At 36.0% G+C, this 24,489-nt stretch overlaps 1 protein-coding gene across 7 annotated transcripts in view; it reads right to left on the bottom strand.

Moving 5' to 3' along the window:
• The window catches only part of DMD (dystrophin), a 1,313,294-nt gene that overhangs the window by 722,899 nt on the left and 565,906 nt on the right, over window positions 1–24,489 (bottom strand). For all 7 annotated transcript variants that reach the window (XM_054840966.1, XM_054843533.1, XM_054803063.1 and 4 more), the window contains 8 exons: window positions 19,238–19,383; window positions 18,055–18,267; window positions 13,997–14,110; window positions 12,490–12,645; window positions 10,086–10,256; window positions 7,832–8,014; window positions 5,834–5,968; window positions 4,914–5,063 (listed from right to left, as the gene is read on the bottom strand). In XM_054840966.1, the coding sequence (XP_054696941.1) occupies window positions 4,914–5,063; window positions 5,834–5,968; window positions 7,832–8,014; window positions 10,086–10,256; window positions 12,490–12,645; window positions 13,997–14,110; window positions 18,055–18,267; window positions 19,238–19,383 (1,268 nt within the window). The remainder of the gene's footprint in view (window positions 1–4,913; window positions 5,064–5,833; window positions 5,969–7,831; window positions 8,015–10,085; window positions 10,257–12,489; window positions 12,646–13,996; window positions 14,111–18,054; window positions 18,268–19,237; window positions 19,384–24,489) is intronic.

Raw genomic sequence — 24,489 nt, 5'->3', positions numbered from 1 at the left:
GTGAACAGGTTAGATGAGTGAATGGATGGATAATATCAGACCAAGATGTGAATGCAGCAGTACAAGAGAGAAACTATTTTGGCAGTGGGAGCAGAACCACACAGTGGAATACTGGGAAACAGCACTTCCACAGCAGTGACAATTTTCTCAGATATAAATGGGTGTTGCTTGAATTATTACTTTTTTTTTTCTACGTTTTATGGTGTGGTAAAATTAAGATGTAATTGGAAAAAATATAACTACATTCAATATGTTGATAAACAGCCAGACATAGAGGCCAAAATAGTTAAGGGCCTGCCCTTTGGCCTTGCGGGCAAGTTAACACCACTCTCGAACCGGCTAAATGCCTTCACCAAACGGGGTGCGCTGCTCTGTTGCCTACTAGGAACAGAGCCCATCCTGCACCCTCACCTACAGTCAAGCCTCTGCTCTGACCCTGTTTAATTGACACAACAAATGCAACAAAAGAGTTTTCACAATAACCTTATAAAAGGTACAATACACTCAAAGACGCCTATCAAACTGTATTTCTCCAGTACACAGCAGCTGACTCAAAAACTTAATCCTGCTTGCTGGCACCATCACTGGCACTGCAGAACAGTTATCAGTTCAGTCCAGGGGAACGCCACAATATGGAGGAGGCTTCTTCCTCTCTTTCTGTAGAAAAGAGAGTTACTGATGGAGATAAGCATTAGGATGCTTCACAGAAAGGGGCAGACATAGTATGCTCTTGCATCGGTGAACCTGAGTTTCAAATTTGTCCTCAAAACTTGTATGTCTGGGCGTGTGCAAATCCGGATATGAGTATTTTCAAAAGATATGTAAAAGCTGAAATTATTTATATGTCTATAATATTAAAATATTTTTATTTATGATGTTCTGGGTTTTGGAGGTCTGTTTTGTTTTTTGTTTGTCTTGGTTTTTTTGGGGGGTTTTTGGGGGGGTTTTGGGTGTTTTTTCCCTGCAAAAGATTATGGTTTTTCTATTCCTCTGCGGAAGAAATAGATGGTTTAACATTGCAATATATAAATGGGTCTGAGGGCATAACAGGAAGCTCTAGCTCTGCTATCAGATCGTAGTCAAAAAAGCTGAAGGCTTTGGTCTCTAAAGGGAAGTGTCTGACGGCTAATTGCTAAATAGGAAATCTCAGGAAAATAACCAACTGTTTAATTATTTCTGAGCCAGTGAAATGTTGACAGCTGTCAAGGAAATGAAAAAGAAACAAAAAGTCTGCTGTTAGGCACTATCAGAGCGAAGGAAAAAAGAAAAAATATTTATAGACTGAATTTTTCATAAAAGTCTCTACAGGTTTTTGTAGACTTTTAGTTATTTTTTTATGATTAAGCATAACATTTAATTTTTATGGTATGGGGTATTGCATTGTTTACAACTTAACAAAGATCAATGGTAAATGCAGGAAATGGTAACATTGCATGTTATCCATATAAAATACCATATTGAGAGAAAGGCTGCACTGAGAGGCGATCAAATATCGGGAAAGTTAGAGGTGCTCAAACAGTTGCTTATGATTGTAGGTCATTCTTTGATGTTGAATGTTATAAAGCTGTATTTAGAGATATTGCCACTTTTTCCTTAAATAATACATTTATTTAGTGACATTAGTCACATATGCAGTTACTAAGATGCTGGGTAGAGTTTTATGGTTAAAACCAGGCAGAGTTTTGTTGTTGAGGCAGTACTGAGTAGTTGTGCTGTGGGAGAAAAGTAGAACAAAATCTTTCCAAAATTCTAGTATTTTTACTACAGGGTGTATTTATTTATTTATAATGCAGAATTCATTAATTAGCTTCTAATTTACAACTCATGGAAAGGGGTCTGTTAAGAAAGGAAAATATGTCAGCTCTTTTTTTTGGCTCAGTTATACTCTCTAATTATTGAGAAATGTTACCATGGGGCAAAGTTAAAAAGTTAAAAGTTAGAAAACTTTAACTTTAAATTTCCTTCTTAGCTTGTTTAAATTACTTTAAAATTTGACCCAAATTCTTGGTGTTATAGCAGTTGTGTCTGAGATACATTACAACTTCTATGTACTTTTTGCATCAAATTGTTAGTGTGTTAATTTCCTCTTTTTGTTTGGAATGAGAGTGGATTAGTGTTTAGCCTTAAACTAGAAATACCTTTTCTATTTCAATTTTAGGCCCAGGAATTTTTAATACCCTCCAGGCTAGAACTAATTCTGCAAATTCCAGTAATATTTCACAGTGTGTTTTTCACGCAAATGGTTACAAACATTGACCTTTCAACCCCAAACTGTATTCATCTTTGATCAGCTGTATTCCAAAACTGCAAACTATACCTAAGTGGCCTTCTTTATCTCTTTAGGTTATCACTGCAGACAGATAATGCCTCAGAGCTTGTAAAAGCAGCCCTCTTAGCAGCCTTCAAAGCAATCATGTGGAGATGGGGCATGCATTCTTTCTCCTCTTGAGAGAAGAGCAAAACAGAAAAATTGTGTCAAATGATGAATGTGTGCTCTTTGAAAGAAATGAAGGGTAATCTTGAGGGGAGTCCTAAAAGAAATTAAGAGACCGTCCCCAAGAATAAAAATTGAATCTAGGGTAAAGTCCATCTGAACAATAACATTTTATACAGTTTTTTGCAAGCATACTCTCAAGAATATCTAGCTGACATTTTTGAAATTTGCTGGACAGTATGTAAATCATTTTCAGCATTACAGGGGATGATAGCCACTTGCAATATTAGCTTGAACTTCTTCAGGCAACCGTGTTTTTTAGATCCAATATACAGAGCTGTAAGTGAATCAGTCCTTGAAAAGTAAAGATAGGGTGTATGTCGCTTATCGATCAGCCCCATATGTTCAAAAGCAAACTAAACACACTCAGTCTTTGTTAACTAAAGAAGATAAGGCATACAAACATAAAGCCATTATCTGCCTTTAGAAATGAATCTCTATCTCAGTAGCAATGCTGTATTGTCTTGCACCATCATTCATAGTCAGTGGTTTGGTTTTGCTTGCTCTATTAGTAGTGAATAAATATTTCACATATCCGTTTCTACCCACATGAGCTTATTGTCTTGGTAATTACCTGCACAATTATTCAAATAAAAATAAATAACTTAAACACATTAGGATAGTCTATTAGTATGTCTGAAGTAGAAGTGACCTTGAACACAAGTTGAATTTTTATGCAAGGAGAGTGCATGCTGTTTGGATTTCAGCAGGGCTACACAAACAGCACAGAAAATTCAGTGTCAGAAATCTATGAAAAAAAGCGTGTGAGACTTCAGTGGAAAAATTACTAAAACATTTTGAGGTAGAAAACATACGGTAAAGAAGTGGTGTGACTGAGCCACTTGCGATTGAAATAGTTTCTTTACAGCTCTTATATTCATACACAGATCGCATCATTAGTATTTGACTACAAAATACCAGATCAAGCTTTCAAAGAAGGAGGGCTCCCTTCCCACTCTGCTTTTTGTTGATATTTAAAGTGGAAAACAGTGAATATATTTCTAATGTATTTTGCTTGTATATTTATCCAAATTGTCTCCAGAATTTCACACATCTTCATGTCGTACTTTCTACATTTAACCCCTGCAGCTGGCATGAATTTTGATTTAATGCCTATTATTGTGAAGACTGAATAGTATTCATCCATCACTCAGCAAGACTATTTGAAAGTCCTGTTTTCACACACTGGAAGCCCTCTGTATATTCCCAGATTCCCCCTCCAAGTCAGGAAAAAACCCAACAAATGCCAAACAGCAGAATTCCAGGGAATGTATCTGCTTTCAAACAGAAGTCAGATGTTAAAAAAAAAAAAAAAAAAAAAGGCAGGTATATAGAAGGTATGCACAAGACAGTTTTGAATTGATTTACCAGTAAAAAAGTATACGGTCCCACTCATAGGATCTGTCAAAGAATTAATAAAATTTTCTTCATGGAGTCTGTGGCAAAGATCACTAATCTAGCTTATTGCTAGATTTTAATCTCCTTGTGCTAAATACGTTTCTATATTGAAGTGTCTTTATAAAATCTTTCATTGATTCAAAGACTCATTTATTGTTTAGTAAAGAATATATCTGTAAGAGAAAGTTACTCTTATATTTAATTTTGGAAATAGTTTGCTTCTCAATAAGAGTTCTGTCCAAGAAAGCATCTCTAAATATGCAATTGAAGATTAAATCCACAAGACTGTCACTTCAATTTTGGAATTTTAGGGTTACCTATTGTCCTAGTCTTGGCTGGGATGGAGTTAATTTTCTTCACAGCAGCCCTTATAGTGCTGTGGTTCAGACTGGTGACCAAAGCAGCGCTGACAACACAGGGGTGTTCCGGCTATTGCTGAGCAGTGCTCGCACAGCGCCAAGGCCGGCTCTGTCTCACTCTGCCCCTCCCAGCACGTAGGCTGGGGGTGGGCAAGAGGCTGGGAAGGGACACAGCCAGGACAGTGACCTGAATTGACCAAAGAGATATTCTGTACCACAAAGAGTCATGCTCAGCAATAAAAGGGGCTTGGAGGAGTTTTTCCAAAATTGCCATTGCTCAGGGACTGGCTGGGCATTATTCTCCTGGTGGCGAGTGATTGGGTTTGCATCATTTGCTTTTTCCCTTCCCTTTTTTATTTTAACTTTATTTTAACTTATTAAATTGTCTTTATCTCAATCTATGACTTTTCTCGTTTTTGCCTTTCTAATTCTCTCTCCCATCACACCGGAAGATGTGGGGAGTGAGGAAGCAGTTATGTGGGGCTTTGCTACGTACTGTAGTTAACCCACCAAACCTATGCAAACCATGCACTTCTAAAATAAGTCTTTGTTTGTGTGTGCGCTGTTTAGAAACTATACCAACAAAATAACCTTTTTTGTTTTTTTAATGGTGTTAGACTGGCAGCTATATAATGCGAGGACAGGTCAATTATTAAATATACCTCCTGCTGAAGTTCTTCCCATCGAGCATTGAACTTCTCAAGTTTCTCATTGATCAATTCATCCAAAATTCCACCATCAGTTAAAGTCTGAGCCAGTTCCCGAATCTGATTACGATTATCTTCTGGATGTCTCATTAAACGTTCCAAAGACTGAAACAAGGTCAAAAAAAGTAGGTTTTTTTTTTCCTTTCTGCAAATAAGAGTCTAGAGAGCAACTACAATTCCCCTTAAAAATATAAGAAACTTCACATTTCATACACAACAAAAGTACAGAGAAAAGATAAAAATACCTGTGCCCCATCTCTTGACAACCAATGTTCTGTATTACTTATTACCGAAAACAACGAAAGATTTTTTGCAAAGCAGTAAGTTCGGTGCTTGATTTTAAAAACGTGGACTATGCCCACTGAGTTCACTGGGAGTAATTGTGTACTTAAAAATAAAAAATTTACTTGAGTTTCTGAATGAAGTTCAAAAACAAAAATGCACTTTCAATGTAACATTTTGTATTTTGATTCACTAAGAGTATTTAAGTTAATTTCAACAAATTTGAAAGCTTCCATGAATAAAAATTAAGTAATAATAAACACAGTTGCAGTGCTAGGATGAAAGTTTGCTCTCTCTGAAGTCTTCAACCTCTTTTGATTGGCTTAAGTGGGGCCATGTTTTTTAAGAACTTGTACTTTATTTTCACAAAAAAATATCTTTGACATCAGTCATAACACATTTTCATAATAACTGTTTCACTTAGGTGGATTTGAATTCAAAACTTCATTTGTTGAATCAAGTGAGAACATAGGACTTTCCAAATATTCTGCATCTTGCTCATGCATAATGTTGATTCATAGTTTGTTTTGATTGTAATGTGATTTACAATTTATCAATACATGTGATTTGATACTATTTAAGTCTGCACTTACATCTAGAGACTCAGAAATCTCTTCGGCACCTCCTTGGATATTTTCAGTTGCCTTAAGTTTCAGTTCAATCTCATTCAACCATTTATTTTCTGCATCCAAATATGACAATAATTCACGCCAACATGCCCATACCTCCTGATGGGGGAAAAAAAAAGTCTATTAAGATTGAAAATTTCACAGCTAACTTTCTCTTATTAAAACATTGAAAACATTGCGTGCTTCATCCCCCCAAAAATATGGTTGCTATCTGATGGCTACAGTGCCATATAGTTGATTTTTTTCCCAGTATTTCATAGAACCATAGAACCGTTTGGGTTGGGAGGGACCTCAAAGCCCATCTAGTTCCAACCCCCCTGCCATGGGCAGGGACACCTTCCCTAGACAAGGTTGCCCAAAGCCCCATCCAACCTGGCCTGGAACACTTCCAGGGATGGGGCATCCACAGCTTCTCTGGGCAACCAGTTCCAGTGCCTCACCACCCTCACAGTAAAACATTTCTTCCTTATATCTAATCTCAATCTACCCTCTTTCCATTTAAAACCATTACCCCTTGTCCTATCACTATCTGCCCTTATAAAAAGTTTATATGTTTATATGTTCCAAATAAATATAGTACACAACCAAAACATTTTGATTAAAAAAAGTAAAACCAGAGAAGTTAACATGGAAAAGTGAACACTTCTGCAAAACATGACTTGAATCTTCTGTCTCGTGAATTATCCACTTTACATACTTTTCTGTAAAATTTCCTTCTAATATATAAATAAACAAATTATCAGAATTTTCAAAGACTCATGTTAGACATTTATGTTTATATTACAAGATGTAGCCAGGTTGCTTATACATTCTGTATATTAATTACTTAAAGCACAAATTCATAAAATGTCTGAAAACACAGCTTTCAACTATTCTGACTGAAATCTCTACGGAAATTAATTCTAAACCACATTTAATTTATAGACCACTTAAGTGCTAGAGTACTAAACATAATGTTGTTAAATGAAATTATGTTCTTATTCTCCTGGAGTTAAATTACTGTCTAATATTTTATTTTTACAGTGTTTGAAGATACTTAAATAAGCAGATAAAAATGGCACTTTATACACAAGCAAAACATTTAAATTCTCAGTAAGTCATCTTTTCATTGTTCCTTTTTTGTTAGTAGAAGTTAAAATAATTTTATTGAGTTGCATTAGGGTGTTTGTAGATCAAGTTTCCCGGGGTGTGATTCATCTCACCTAACTTGGGTCATATCAAATGTCTGGTCTAGGAGGAGGTTATAGAGGGATATTACTACACAACAACAACATCAACGATCAGGGGAAATATAGATTACCAGCTTAGACTACACATCTAATTTTCGACAGTGAAATTTAAAGGAGATAAATTTTACCCACATATATAATTGTCCTGTATGAAGTTAGCTATTACAAATTACTTCACAAGAAAAAAAATACACGTAATTCATTGTGACCAATGTATAATAGGCAAATACTCCTATGGCAAGTATCTGTAATGGAGTTGGCCAAAATGGCAGGGTCAACTCAAAATGCATGAGACACATTCAGCTTGCAAGCAGATCAGATGCTGTTCCCATGCTGAGATAACACCACCTGTCCAGCTTCAGGGCATTTAATCAAAATCCTTAGCCATGGAAGAAAGAAGCCTAGAGGAGCTGGTGAAGATAATGTCACAGGGTTGCTGCAGAAACCAGATCGTTGGCTTAATCTCAAAAGGGGTAAGAACTCTGAGCAGCCATTGCTGACTCCCACCTAAGAGCCATGTCTGAGGCTTGGCTTTTAATTTAACTCTCCAGCATATATGCATCTCAACAAGATCTAGGTATATGGCTCATACAATGTGGTATTCGGTATATGGCTCATAAAGCGAGAACAGCCTTAGGCTACTCATGATCCCATATGATAATACATCTTTGCTCTCTACCTTACTTCTGCAGTTAGAAGGGCTATAAATACTATGACTGACAAGATAACCAACCTCCAAAGTTTTGCACTTTCCATTCAGTCTGCTGCAGAGTCGCTGGTAGCTGGTAATTAGAACATCAAGTTCCTTTTTCAAGGCCTCATGAGCTGCAGGTGGAGCCTTTGCTATAAAATTATTCACAGAATCAGTAATAAGCTTCACTTTTACTTCTTTCTGCATGGCTTCCTCCTTTGCTCTCTGGGGGGAAAAAAGAAAGTTATAGTCCTAGTTTAAGAAGGAAACCGATTTCTAATAACTTTATTAGAATGTTCTGTGACAAAATTCTGCCAGAGGGAAAAAGAAAAACAGTATTTTTTTTTTTACAAGAAATACTCCAAATATCTTTGCCATAATACCTTATGAACCATGAATGACAAAAAAATCTGTTGTGTTACAAATTCATGTACTCAGATTTAAAGGTACAATGACAAGCAGCAAGACAGAAAAAAAGGAAAATACTTCAGAGTGATTTTCCTCTCCTTGCCACTGTTATTAACTTGCATTTAAAGAGAAATTGAGAAAATAATGTTTCTCCAGTATATATTTTATACTTTTATCAAAGCATTAATGTTGATTTCATTCTCTCACTTTACAGAGATGGAAAAATCAGTGCCGCTATTCACCACCAGTGAACATTAACCCAACATGAAGAGCAGACAAAGGGAAAAGGAAGCATTCTCCCAAACAGCACTTTCTGTGTTAAGACCTGAGGCAGAGAAGTTTAACTGAGGACAGATACAGCAAACACAGATCTGAGGGACACAGGCCTATAATTAACAAATCGTATGTAACTGATCTAGAACCACCAACCTGCCACCATTTCCCCATTTTAGCCTATGTAACCACAAGAAGTGTTCAATCCAATTCGCAACTTTCTTCCTCCACCATTTGTCATCAGTGTGTAGTGGTCTTCACAGGAATTCAGAATGAGAACTTCCTGGCCTGAAGCGATTGAAATGAAACCTTGTTCCCAACTATCTTTTTTCTCTCTGGCTCTGAGGAAGCCCATGAACCAGAATAATTGGGATCAGGCTATCATCACCACAGAAAGCTTACTAGGTTGCTCTTGGCTTTCCTCTTTCCTAGCCGGGGGAAGAAATGGGCTGCAGGATGAACAAAGCTCTAGCCCAGATTTTGCCTGTTGTGTGACAGGTGAGGTGACTGCAAGGTTTTGGGGAAAAGGATCACCAGGAGCAGGTGAATGAATGCATGACAAATGATCTGGTTATCTGCATAGGTCGAGGTGTCACAGTTTGAACATCCCTGTGCTTCAGCTGGAAGTACAGAATATTTACTTTGAAATCCATGGGGGTTGTCTAAAACTATATAATTAACCTATTTTATTATGCAGTGCAATGTATAAATTTGAGTTTTGTTATTTAATTACTAAAAAAGAACTGTATCTCTACAGCAGACGTTTACTTTTGATATATTTGTCTCATTTACAATGAATCGAACTTGTTCCATATATTTCAATATATTCTGTATATTCTGACTAGCATCAAGTCATTTCTGTCAGTGAATAAAGAGATCATCAGTTGCATGGTCAGATAATCTCAAACACTGGCAAAACTCTATGGACAATGAAGAGTTTGCGAACAAAGTGTTGGATTGTTAAGGACATGTACTCTGACTTCCTGAGTAGCACAAGGCACACAATTCCCCTATGAAACTATGAAATAAAAATTAAGCCCAAATCCAGTGGCTGAGCAACAGTAAATTTGAGCATGCGTCATAAATTAGTGGTTTTTGTCCAAAGGCCATATTCATCCCATATGAAAGAAACATTATCTGAGACAAAAACATACTGTTCCTATATCGTTATATTGAAGAAATAAAATAATAAATCATGCATACTTACTACATACCAACATGCACCCTGAAGTACTAAATCATTGTTTTTCCTCTCTAATATAAAAAGAAGACATAAAACTAATTTCACTTAATCAGTTAACTGCTAACACCTGATTCTTAGGAATTATTCCTTAAGTAAAATGTTGAAGCTGCATCAAAATCAAGTATCCAATACAGCAAAGGGGTGGGGGCGGGGGGGGGGGGGGGGGAGCGAAGCAATGCAGTATTGTGAAAGATTAAATATCTTCCAATATATCCCAAATAGAAATTACTTCAAGCCACCTACTTCTTCAAATTTAAGGCTAACAAGTAGATCACAAAAAGCACCTTTGTAAATGAAAGAGTAGACTTTCTTTACAATGAAAACTTCAAAAAGAACTTTAAACAGAGCTCGAGGAATTAGTTCATCTTTTACCTTCAGTTCCTCAACAGCTTTCTGCAATTCATCAGGTGTTTTATACTCAAAATCTCTTTCCAGATATTCTTCCTCAGCTTGTGTTATCCATTCATGCATCTCTGACAAATCTTTTCTGAGACTCACAGTCTTATCCAAACCTCCCTTTAATGCTGCCTTCTTAGCATAGGCCTTTAAGAAAGAAAACATTAGATGGTACTTGAAGCAAGGCTACTGTACAAACTTGACAATATTTTAGCCTGAAAAGAACCAAATTAAATCCTATATTAAAAACATTGCTGTAATTAGGCAGATGTTAACAAGTAATTAGATAGACATTAATAATAGGTAATCGAGAAAGTATTACGCAAGTGCATACATTCTTTTTTTAGTGCGTCATTGCTGTGCAGAAAGAGTTTTCAATGATCCTGTAACAAGACTCTACACCATATGCTGAGGTCATCAGAAAACAAATCTGAAAAAACATCAGCCAGAGACTACCTTCTAAAAAGATGAAGCTGTTATTGAATATCTCAGAAAGGTGTATATACTAAAGAGAGGTAAGTAAAAGAGGAATTTCCTTCTGGAAGAAACTACTTATCTTAAAGGAAAAAATACTTTTGTTAAATCCTTTGCTAATCACCATATAGGGGTCATATAACTTATGTTTTATAGCTCATGTATAGAACTAGAGCCAGATGATCTTTAAGGTCTCTTGCAACCCAAATCATTCTATGATTATGCGATTCTATGAATTGTGCATCAGCTTATCAAAATTATCCATAACTGATTGAGCCATTGGCTGAGCCATCTTTCAGTGGTATAAAGAAGTTTGCAACAAAACCAGCTAGATGCACTGGTGCTATTTTTCAAAGACGAGTATGCAGAGCTGATCACTCAGATATCCTGCACTGCGGTGCTACTTCAGTAAATGTTATTTTCAGTATCATCAGGAGGAATTGTGTCTTTCTATTTCATTTTTCTGACTGTTACTGGTTTCATTAGCCATCCTTGAGGACTGGCAGTTAACCACATTGTTCTACACAAACATTGCTTTACAGAAAAACAGTGTAACAATAAAAAGGTGATGTTCAACAAGTGTAAAGGCAGAACCACGCATGGCCCTGAAAAATTGCCTCTTCCTCAGGCACAGCACCAGAAGAGAGCGTAATCTCCCATCAGCTGGAAAGAGTGTTTGAATGCTAATTGTTAGCTCTCACAGTCCTATTAACAGCATGTATATCAATAAAAGCTGACACTTCCAAATCCTTTCAAGAAATCCCCACAGACCAAACAGATTTTTGTATTTACTACTCACGTGTTTTAATAGCTATTACTGAAGAAGTTCTGTTAGAAACGCCCACTGAGAGGCAGTAATTTCTGCTGTGTATTGAAAGGAACTATTACAGGGAGATTTTCAGGGAAGTCAGACTTTTAAACAGACTTCTAAACTCATAAGGCATTACTGGAAATTTCTGGGAGGGAAGTGCAAAGATATCCGAATTGTTAATATTCCAAAAAATAAGCAATTAAAAACTCCACATTAGATGAAGGGGAAAGACTACAGGACAGCAGTAAAATGTCTTACAGATTTCAAAGATCAAGTTTTTTGATAACTATGTTTATCAGAAAAATATATGGAGGCTATTTTCCATGTCTAAAGTGAAGAATAATAATTTTAGAAAATATTTGACCAAGGTAATGGATTTACTGTTATGCAAATATATGTTAAAAAAGTAGACAACAGAATGAGATAGTAGAAAAAAAAATAAAAATAATACAAGATGAAAGATATTTCCTTTGAACTGTAAAGAATGAGAAAGCAAATGCCGTCAAAGAAATAAGAGTATTTTTTAGCTTCTTTAATCAGTAGAAATATTTGTTAAGAATGTCTTTAATGAAAATAACTGTCCTTTCCTGTTATGGCCCATTCTCTCAATTTTGTGTGACCATTGGAGACTGTAATTTACACACATGCATATGTGTAAATACTCATAATTCCAAGTTATTGATTTCTGAATTCTTCACTGCTTTAGAGTCTTATTTCACCTAGAGTAATGACACACAAGTACAACAATACAAAATAAAATCTAACAGACTGGAGAACTTCATTTTTTGGCAAATGCCTATATACCACTTTCAGAAAGATAGTTTTGCAGGAGCCATGAATTATATTGCTGTTAAGATCTAAGACATTAGCGAATAGCTTTGTTATAAAAATAGCAAGATATTGCATAATATAGACATATATACATCTATTGCTACACGCTAATTATAATTTCTAAAATAGATGTATAATTAATGTGAACCAAATATGTCTAAATTTAGTATCATTTCTACTGGATAAGCATAGAAGGACAAATTCTGCCAATGAGAAATCTGGTTATTAATTTAAATGAACCGGTCACAGTGGGAGACTTGATACCTGTTGGCAAATGTGTTCCCATTGAACATTGAGCTCCTTTAGTTCTGTCTCTATTCTGGAAGCAAATTCTGGCTCTGCTTCACTCTTCATTTTCTTCCCAACCTCATTAACACTGTTCAAACTGGGCTGGATTGTCTGGATATCATTTACTAAAGCCTAAAGGAACAGTAGAAGATTAGGCAAGCAGCATTCACCCAAATTTTCAGATATACGATTTCTGTCAAACCGTGTCTACAAGAGAATCTGACATGTCTTTGGTCCAGACCTCCAGTCAAATGAGCACAATTTACAGACTTAATTATGAAAATAAATAAAAAAGGAATGAACAACTGTAATGTGGCAGATAAAGTTATTTTGCAAAATATGTAATATAAAGCTTTAAATGTTATGCATATACTCTATATATACACACACACGTATTGTGTTATATTACATATATCTATTACTATTACAAACAAGTTAATACAATTATATTTGTGGTTGAATATTAGTCAAGCCCTGAAGTAGTTCTAAATTGACACCTTCAATTTTATTTCCTAAGGCTTCAGTGCTGCAAATGTTACCTGGGCACAGTAGAAAAGGCTGGATGTGTATATACATAAAAGATGCTGTGGATTTTGGTACCTTTATTATATATTTGACAGTAATGGCTAATATTTGTGCAAACTCTTCATAAATCCAGGTGACAGATTCTAAAGGACCTAGATGTAATTTACTAGTCTGTAGAGATAAGAGTTGTCCTCTATAATTTATAATATTTTTTATTTAAATAAGGGGTAAGAGAGAAAGTCTGAGAAGCTCGTAGTTCTGTAAGATCAATATGTATGTTTCATAATATTTACACGTCCTGCCAGAACATTTACAGAACTTGTAAATTCCACTGAACATATAGACAGGAACTATGATGGGTTACAAGATTCACTGCACGTACACACTGTTGGGACAGGCAGAGTAATTCGTAAACCCTGTGATGGAAGTATCAATACTTCATGATGCTTTAAAACTCTGCTGGGACAAAATCCTGGAACTTGTTTAGTACAAAAAAAATTGATATAACTTACAATACCTGCAAGTTCTTTTGGTACAGTCAGAAAAGCTTGTAAATCATGTGTGAATAATAGATACAGAAAAAGATCTTCTGGCACAGATTATACAGCTTATAACAAATATACATGCAATGTTTGTAAAGTCAACAAAGTAAATAAACAGTTATAAGAGGCTACTAACTTATTATTTGCTGCAAGTACCCTCTTTGATGTTTTGTTCCTGCTATAAATACATAATGATACAGTCACCGTATGCCTCTTCTCCGTGTTAAAGTTTCCCATTTTTTAACAGAATTTTCCTTAAAAACCGGGAAACGCAGGAGGTTCAAATACATTGCAGAAGACAACCCCCTCATAACATTAATTTATTTTTAGGAACAGTACCTGTTTGTGTAACTTCTGTATAAGCTAGGCTCATAGAGAAGAATTGAATAATTGCCAAGCAGGCAGGTAATACTCACTGTACATTGCTCAAGTTGCTTTTCCAGTGCTTCTGAATCGCCCAGGGCAGGCCACTCTTCCTTCAGAAAAACATCCACTTCAGCCATCCACTTCTTCAGTGTTTTAGTGTCATTCTGTTTATTAAAAAGACATTTCATTGCATCGCACAGAACCTGACTGACAATAGCGTAATTCATCCTGGCACTATGACTAAAACTCATCGCAATGTAATTTCAAGATTATTGAACTGTCTGAAAAATACAAACACAGCAAACAAGCAAAACCAATTTTATCTCGGACTGTCATAGACTCTTTAGCCTGCGCTCTGACTATTTCTGCCCAAGTTCAAAGTGTCTACAAGCAGGCAACTTTCTGGCTCTCAAGCTGATGCCTTCCGGGTATCATTTGTGTTTAGATGCTGCACGTGTGTTCACTGGTTCCTTGTATGGCTTCAGACTACTCATACTTGGCAATTAATTCAGGCTCACCTATCAAATCCTCCTGTGCTTCAAGGTAAATTTCAGGTTCCTTTTGGAAGTTGCGTGCTGTATTGCCTATTTCTCTACCAGAACACAGCACAGAAAAACTCCCTTACTACTCAGAATGAAAAAAAAAAAATTGCAACTGAAACAGTAATTGAAACAAATTCACATCAGAAACTAAAATCATATAATGAGTCATTTCAGAGACTGATTCTCAGTTACTGTCTCTAGTGCTAGAATGTTTGTAATCAGTAATTTGCTTTCCATAATCTTTAATTAACTCTTGCAATTAATAAAAAATGTTGGAGTTCAAATGCTTGAAATAAGGAACCCTACCAGTTCAAGGAACCATTACATAGATAATCTAATAGCTTGAAAGGTAGGATGAGATTTAAAAAATGTCACTTAAAATTACCTTAGAATGCCACCTTAGGTAAACAATTAGATGGACATATTAAAATAAAAATTATAAATGGCAAAAATTTGAAAGGCAAATTGTAATGCATTTGTTCATCAAATTTTCATCAACAGTGAAGTATATATCAATATTATATGCTGAATGTAAAGTCGAATTGAAGCACAAAAAAGGACATTTCATTAGAATATAGACTGTGCCTTAAAATGTGTTAAAAAATGCCTTAACAAATATCATGAGATTGATAACCAAAGGGAACATTTTACTATGTGCTTGATATATTTAAGAAGAACAAGCTACCATGGAAAATTTAAAAAAACCCCTGAATTAATAAAAATAATCATACAGAAATTATCAGTATACTTCAGAATGGCAATTACCAAAAAACTGTTGAAGTGTCTACTGTGCATTCCATTATCATTGAGTAAAAATATTTCAGAATCATATTTCATGATGAAACTTTAATACCTGTACACGAATACTTTAAGTATAGTTCATTAATGCTTCAAAATACAGATCTGATGGGATTTATTTAAAAAGGGATCAGTCTCCAGCGACCAGTGAAGATCGAATGTATGACTTGCATTTTGAACAGACTGTAAATGCATTTTATTTATCAAGACTGATTTCTTTGTATCCCTTGCTGACACATTCCATAAATTGCAACAGCTAAAACAATCGTCTGGAAGAGAAGTCATTCAAGGAGTTGAAAAGACAATTACTTAAATATTAACTGTGTACTACAGTGATTTCAGCAATAAATATAAAGGCTAAGATTTGTATGCAACAGTAGCTCACACAGATTTAAAAATATGTGTTCTGCAGAGCATGGTCATGATGTTTGGGACTTTCTCCTTTTAAGAGCAGTGGGGGAGCCTCTAAACCTCTATCTAGAAAATTCAGGGGGAACAAAAAAAGACGAAAGATTGATTTTTTTTCAAGCAAAATGTATTGCTCTGTTTTGTGCAATTGCAAATATTTCATTATACTATTGATAAAAACACTTTCCGGTTTTCCTATTTATATTGGGTTTATGTGGTAAGGTTTTGATAGCAGGGGTGGCCTCTGTGAGGAGAGGTGAGCTGCTGCCCTGTGCTGGACACAGCTGGTTCCAGCTGCCTCCAATGGACCCATCACAGGACACAGCTGACCCCATGGTTGATGCCTCTGTGATAATAAGAGAAATAAGATAATAATAAGAAATAAGATAATAGTAAGAAAGGGTAAAACTGCCAGACAGGCAGAAAAGGGAAAAAAAAAAAGTGAGAAACAGCCTGGCAAACGCTAGGGTCAGTGAAGAAGGAGGAAGAGGAGGTGTTCCAGGTGCTGGAGCAGAGATTCCCCTGTAGCCCACGGAGAAGACCATGGTGATGCAGGTTGTCTCCCTGCAGCCCATGGAGGTCCATGGTGGAGCAGATATCCACCCTGAAGCCCGTGGAAAACCCTACACTGGAGCAGTTGATGTGCCCTAAAGGAAGCTGCAGCCCATGCAGAGTCCCACACAGAAGCAGATCTTTCCTGAAGGACTGCAGCCCATGGAAGGACCCACGATGGAGCAGGGGAAAAGAGTGAGGATGAAGGAACAGCAGAGAGGAGCTGTTATGGAGTGGCCACAGCTCCCATTCCCCATCCCACTACACCCCTTGGCAGTAGAGGAGACAAGAGTAAAGCAATAGAGCGCAGACTAGGAAAAAGAAGGAGGAGGAGAGGTGGTGTGTTAATTTTTGTCTTTGTTTCTCACTACCCAAATCTATAATAAATAAAACCAATTTTCCCCAAGTTGTGTCTGTTTTGCCCACGATGGTAACTGGTAAGTGATCTCCTTATCTTTATCTCAATGCAAGATATTTTCTGTCCTATCTTCTCCCCTGGTCCTGCTGAGGACAGGGAGTGAGAGGGCAGCTGGGAGGGCATCTGGCTGCTGGCCAGGGTTATCCCACCATACCATTAAACTTCATTTCATGGCCAGCTTCAAATGTCAGAGATGTAGCTATGGAGCCAAAGTCATAGTTTAGAGCAATGTGGCAATTCAGTAACTAAATTATAAATGGTATAAAATGTTTCCTCCTTTTTTGGTCCATTCTGCTTATGTAAAAACTGATGAAGAGTAACAAAATAATGAGTACTTTTTTTCTTCTCTATTTTTTTTTCTCTGCAAAAGCAGAAGTGTAAGAAGACCTTGACAGAAAATTTATTCCTGACCAGACAACTCTATTGAATTAAGCTAAAAATAACAATTACAGTTCACATGCTATTGTATTATAATTCACAACATGGAGCTAACCATGTATCACGTTCTACTACCAGCAAACCAAAGCCAAGGACAGAAATATTTGATATTGTAAATAAAAGAAATAGAGACACAACACTGAGAAGAAACACACTGTGAGAACACAGCTTTGAGTATGGCTGCAGGACTTTAACCTTGAATTTTCTTTGTGATATCCCCCACGAGTATGCAAGTGCTCATTTGTATGGGTGCAAGGAGAGAAAAACATTAAAAAAAATACTTTCTCCATTTTTGTGACTGGTTGATCTGAATTCCTCTGAAACCTGTCCCTTGAAATTATATAGAAATAGATCAGGAATATGTTAAAAATGGACTTATTTTAAATCTTGTAACATCTAAGTCATAGACATCCCCTGTAATGCTGATACACGTGATTTATAAATAAGTATAAATAGGAGATCCTCACAACGAGAGAAACAAAGTAAGTTTCCAACGCTGTCATTCTAAATACCTGAAATTCACACAATTGTGTAAGTCTCATACACTTCTGCTTTCTGGCAACTGCTGCCATATTACAAATATGATACTACCATATTACAAATTAATTATGCAGGTGACTCCATTAAAGTCAATATGGTTACAGCTACTTCAGCTGCATGAAAAAGTACTTCAGCTAGATTGAAAAAGTAAGTAGAGGAATATTAGTAGCAATTTCACTGAAATCAAATTTAAGTTTGCAATTGAAACAACATAGGCAGAAACAGCCACCAAATAAGAATTCAAAGTAAAATCTTGGACCCACCAAAATCAAGCAAGAATTTTAATACACTTTATGTACTGTTTTGATATTTCATTTTGGTGTTACTTTCTTGAGGTGTATAAATGTGTTCCGTGCTAGTCTCAGAGCCACAAGCCATCACGCAGTAGTTGAGGCTGAAAAATTTGGTTAACCTGAAATCGCTGGAGTTTGGTCATAAGCTCCTCAAGTTTCTGGCAATGTTCCACCAGCTGCGCTGATAATTTCTTCCAGCGGCCAAGGATCACCTCAATCTCCGATCGATATCTTTGGCTGACTTCTGCAGGGGCTTTCCTGGACATGTCTTCCACAGTTGTGCTGAGATAGTTCAGGCCTTTTTGCTGCTCTTGCAGAGAACTTTGTAGAGCCTACGAGTAAGAAGCAAATAGTATCCTGATTCATGTGTCTTGTTTCACAAGCATAGGTGAGACTGCTGAAGAAAGGACTGAAAACTGAAATATAGGTCACCTTTGCTAAAACATCCAATGACATATTCTGCTGAGCAATTTGGAATTGCTTTTTTCACACAAACTAGAAAGTAGATTTTTTTAGTTGAACTGAGAATATAACCAGAGGCATTTACACTTGTCAATAGAGGTGATCCACATACACTTCACTAATTTGAGATAGGAATTTACTATGGCCCTAATGATTACACTTTCAAAAGACTCAGACTATACACGGAGACAAAAATAAACTTAGAATTGCTTCTATGATTGAAAGTTTTTGATAACTTCTCAAAACTTTTGCAATTCTTTGCCCAAATTTGTTGCATCTAACTTTTTTCGCTGTTCTACTTTTTATTTCTGCATGTACGTTACTAGTTATTTCAAACAACATGCTCATTAGCCATCCAATAGTAGAACAATATCAAACATTGAAATGCAGAGAAAGTTTGTACCCACTGGCAAAATTTGTTCCACATTTGTGTCTGCTTGTAAATCTGACAGGAAATCTGACAAAGCATGTGTTGTATTTTGCAAATCACAATCATTTCCATCAGCACTGGAAAATTAAATGAGCTAAATCTATACTTAACTACCAAAGCTATCGTCAAAGGAGTATTTCATATATCAGGAGACAAACAAAGGCTTTTCCTTAACATGTTCAATATTTTATAAAATTGTTTTCAATGGTGAAGAACACTTTCAATCCTTTATCTTTAGGAATCAATATAAGTAAGTATCCATCATCTCCTGAAGCCCTTGGCTAAAACCCAAATAGGTATAATTCACTAAACATCTGTACTGTAGACTGCAGCAGACTCATGACAACTTTGCGTTCTGTTCGTCTAAACTTTTCAATTGAGACATTTGTTCCCACAGCCTGACCACTCACCTTGAACTCCCTGAGTCTCTGCTCCATGATTTCATATTCAGCAACCACAACCTGAGGCACGGAGAGTTTAGTTTCTGACTGCTGAATCCACACAAGTATAGTGCTCATTGTCTCTTTGTAGCGTGCAGGAGGCAAACTGTCAAAAACTACATTCAATGGGGAAGAAAAAGGAAAGAAATAAAATAATTTTATGCTTCATTATTTGGTTTGCTGACAGAAGATGTTTGATAAAAGACCAAGGCTTATTGAAGTCAATGGCTATTTTGCAACAGATTGCAATAGGCTCAATATGTCGGTATCAGATTTTTCCAAGAATTGTGGAGAGGAGGAAACTTCTGAAGAATTAATACACCCATTCTAACATTTATGATATCTCTATAATTTTATCAGTTGTGTGTCATTTGACTCTCTTGTTATAGGTCACAGGACAACTTATATGGCTAAGACAACTATTTTAAATATGTGTGTTTAGAGATCAAGAGATAAACCATTGTACTTAACCCAAAATCTAATTTGAGAAATGCAGTAAGAAATAGCATTCCCTTTTATTGCCCATGTTTGTGTGTTTAATTTTTCTGTTCGAGTAAAATGTTCTGTTTAAGACATCTGTTAAAAGCTTAGAAAATTGATCTTTCTTCTGCATTAAAGATGAATTTTATGGAACTGTGCTTATTGCACTAACGTTACAGCTGCTGTAAACAGACAACATCTGGCACACACGAGCAACTCATTACTAGAAATACTCCCACTGCCCTCAACAACAGTTGCTTCTATACTCATTGAAAAAAGTACAGACAAATAGCATGGCTGGTTGGAAATGAAACATTTCCAGCTTGTACCACATAACAATGAAGTATATAAAAGCTCAAAAAAACGTTACACCTATTTGTATCTCCTACGCGTCTCTTGTATTTCAGAAATAACAGTACCGAGAAATGCTATAGAATCATAGAGGATCCTGAGTTGGAAAGGACCCATAAGGATCATTGAGTCCAACTCCTGGCCCCACACAGGACCAGCCAAATCAGAGCATATGACTGAGAGCGTTGTCCAGTTGCTTCTTGAACTCAGTCAAGCTCAGTGCTGTGATCACTTCCCTGGGGAGCCTGTTCCAGTGCCCGACCACCCTCTCAGTGAAGAACCCTTTCCTGATATCCGACCTAAACCTCCCCTGTCGCAGCTCAGGTTCTATCACTGGTCACCAGAGGGAGGAGATCAGCGCCTGCCCCTTCGCACCCCCTCATGAGGAAGCTGTAGGCCGCAATGAGGTCTCCCCTCAGTCTCCTCTTCTCTAGGCTGAGCAAACCAAGGGACTTCAGCCTCTCCTCATGCGTCTTCCCCTCTAGACCCTTCACCATCTCTGTTGCCCTCCTTTGGACACTCTCCAATAGTTTTATGTCCTTTTTGTACTGTGGCGCCCAAAACTGCACGCAGTACTCGAGGCGAGGCCGCACCAGCGCAGTGTAGAGCGGGACAATCACCTCCCTAGCTGTCCATAAAGGAATTTTGACAAATAATACAGTTAAAGTTTTAAAGTGTGAGCTTGCTTACATTCTCATACAGAAGTGCTTGGCAGAACATACTTTAGACTTTAACCTAATTTTTTAGTTGATCAACAGAATGTTACTTGAAATAAAACACCTTATATTTTCAGTTAGGCATCGTAACAACATACTAATATCAGGGCAATTTAAGCTCTCTCTTGTGGAGTATGCACATTGTATAGCATACTTTCATTATAAAAATCTTGGCTGATCTGATTTATCACACACATCTGGGGATTTACAACAGATAGGACTTGGTACCAGGAAAGACAAGCATTTCATCCCTCATGATGTATTTCTTTATATAGAAAGCAATAATAATACATTCTTGGAAATGCAGAAAACAAACATTTTCCATCTCATAATATAGCATTTTAAATCTTTTTATTTCCTCAGTGAGATTTGTATTGTCTTTGACTCATTTAATCCAAACAACTCCTACGTTAGAATAGAACACACATTTAAACACATCACTCCAAATTAATGAAGATGTGATTTTAACAGCTCAGACATGATAAAGGAGTATACAAGTCTTAATCTGCAGTTTTATTTAGAAATATGAAATGGAGTTCAGTATTCTGATGTAATGTTTGACTTCTATAAATAATTTTCTCCTTTAAATGCAAAACAAATCTTAGGACTAACGTATGACTTCAACCACCTATATAAAATAATAGCTATTTTCAATAGTAGTGAAGAGTGCCTCAGAATAGGTAAGAACACAAGATTCACTGTTACAGCAAACTCCACCAAACTGCATGAAATTCTTATCCTGAAAGTTTGCCAATAATAATAATTTTAAAACCATCCAAATATTGCAAATGTTTTGTCCAATTTTAATGAATAATGTTCTCTACTATTTGAAGGATTAAATAAGAGTTCAAGGTGGATCAAATATGTTGATTTAATCAAGCTAGTGTCTTTCCAGTTTGGTTATTAAACATCCCGTTTAAAAAGCACTTTTCAGTTCAGTGAAACAATAGTTTTCCTATTTAACTTTTCCAGATTACTAGTAGCCAAATACTACTTTTCAATGCCTAGCTGGAGTTTTTGAGGCTTGTTAGTTTTGTGTGGTGGTGGTTTTATTTATTTATTTAAGATAGACAATGTGGCAGCGTTTTCATCCACAAGGAAGGATATTAACTTCTTTTGGGATGACACTTAAGAGCAGCCTATATTGCTTTTTGCAACTCATGATGCCAATGGTGAGAATTCAGTCAAACTCCTACACTGGGATTCATGTTACCGAATTTTAGCTGTCTAAATAATCTAACACATTTATGGTCTCTCTGTGGGCAGTATGAATCTCTAAATTCCCCATGCTCATAACATAAACACACATCTAGACCTGTTTATTTTTATCCTAAAATTTGCTTTGTGATACTAATGTTTGTGGATTAAAGCCCACTTGATAAGCACAGTGCATTAATATGGATTCTGATATATTATATGAAAAATTGCATTGGTGGACAGAAAGATATAGCATGTCTACAACCCCAGCTATAGCTGAGCTAGGCCCATGACAGAACTGTAACAAAATATCACAGAGGGAAAATACAAATATGTTACTGTGAAATATCACAATACAGTTCCCATCCCATAATAGGAAAATTGTGTTGCATTAATCTATTCCACTTGTAGGGAATGCATTTTGGTGTGACTAACGTTGTAACCCTTGAGAACTGACAGGCAAATACATTTATACTTGGATATTTATTTTAGAGAAAGTGCTTAAATTTGGAAATACAACATGCAGACAGATATTTGGTTAGGATATATTTTTAATATGTGGAAATATTTAAACATGTGACAATAGCTTTCCAAATAAGTAAAATACTTTGTTTGTTTGTTTTTCCTCCCAGCTTCCTTTTTTGTGACCAGATTTTCCAGTTAAAAATCTTTTCCCAAATGAGAAATGAAATAAGAATACAATTATCTCAACAACTATCAAATCACACTGGCTATGTTGCAATGTGTATCTCCTACAGTCAGGACAAATCCCACTGTTCATCACATCATTGTGAAAGAAGAAGAACGGCAACAGATACAATCTATGGGATAATTTCAGTAAAGACTTATTCCCTGAAATGAACGAACTAGATTGAACTGCATGTATTTCCCATAAAAATCTCCTCAGTAGTAACTGCACTGTTTAAAGCCATGCTGATTTTCTCATAACTTTGTTTTGCTTATTTTGTAATACAAGTACTTGAAGTTATTCATCATAGCCTTTATATTGATGACTTCATAAAATCTGTGATTCCCTTCTCCCACATCTTTCACCAGAAACTCTCAGAGTAGAATCATAAGGAATCTTGTATAATACATAATCAATGGCATCACCAGTCTCACCCTCAGAGATACTGCAAGTGCTTTAACACTTCAATTCTCTTATTTATTAACCTCTTAAAAGAAATGGAAGGGAAGGCCTTCTCCAGTTCTACAAGGTCTAATGTAAGAGTAAATATCTTTTAAAGATAAAAAAATCTTTAGGGGATTTTATTTCCCATCCTTATAAATTTTCATTTTTACCACAGAGGAAGAAGATAAAGTGACCTACAGTGTAGAGGACATTATCTCATACACATTCATATCACAGGTTGTTTTTGTCCCTTCATTCTTTATTTAACTAAAAAATAATTACTGGAAGACATGGAAACAAAAGAAAAATGAAATTACTTGCATGTTATTTATTAAAACAATATTTTCTCACACACATCTGAACTGTATCTTCAGCAAAAAAAGGTACATTCAAAGAAAGTTCAGCAAACTTTATCCTTTAAAACCAAACAACAATGAATATTATTGCTACTAAATAATTGTTCAGGTCTTAAGAAAAAATTAGTTATGAAATTTATAGGACACTTGCTTGAACTTTTTCTTCCTCAAGTATGTGATGATTGGTGAAAGATTATTATTCATATCATAACAATTGCATTGTCACTTATAATCCATCTCTAATATACTTAGAGCATGAAAATAAGTTAGCAGTTCAAATTTTAAGCAAAAGTAGACAAATGACAGACTAAAACTCAACGTGGTCATCATACCGTTACGGTTAGTGTGGTTTGTTGTCTTACAAAATTATGCCAAGACAGAGTTGCATGAACTCTATGTAACGCAACCCTTTTTCAGATACTGTATTAGCAGATTAGAGAGAGAAGTGGTGTACGTGCAAAATAACTGTAAGCATGGGGTGGGTAAATAAAAAGTCTAAAGAGTCTTGACATGGTATAGAAGGCAAAAACTTTCTAAAGTCCTTCTTGAAATAAATAGGAGAAACATAATTTAAATGCAGATGAATGGTTCATGAATAATAACAATAACACCACCACCACCACAACCACCACAATGATGACTTCACCTTCAGGAATTACTGATCGTTCAAAGGTAGAATCAGAATTTGAAAGGAAAACACAGTGCATCAATTCACAAAGCAGAGGAAAATGGAAATAAGTATGAATTTTTCTTTGCCATCTCCATCATGATATTCTTAATTTTACCTGCCACAAAAGGTGATTGGTTTTGTTTTGTTTTCTTTTTAATTACTTTCTAAAAATCTAATGACACTTCCCAAACCCCCTCTGAAGAACAGTCTTGTCAAACAGGGCACGTATCAGAATGCTTCCAACTGAAGACCACAGCTGGATAAAAGTTCACTGCAACAAGACAAAAAACCATAAGCACCTTCATGGAGTTTAGTCCAGT

Source organism: Grus americana, chromosome 1, assembly GCF_028858705.1.
Source record: "Grus americana isolate bGruAme1 chromosome 1, bGruAme1.mat, whole genome shotgun sequence".
NCBI classification, from domain to species: Eukaryota; Metazoa; Chordata; class Aves; order Gruiformes; family Gruidae; genus Grus; species Grus americana.
The sequence above is the reverse complement of the archived record's forward strand: the minus strand, read 5'-3'. Positions and strand labels throughout refer to the sequence as shown.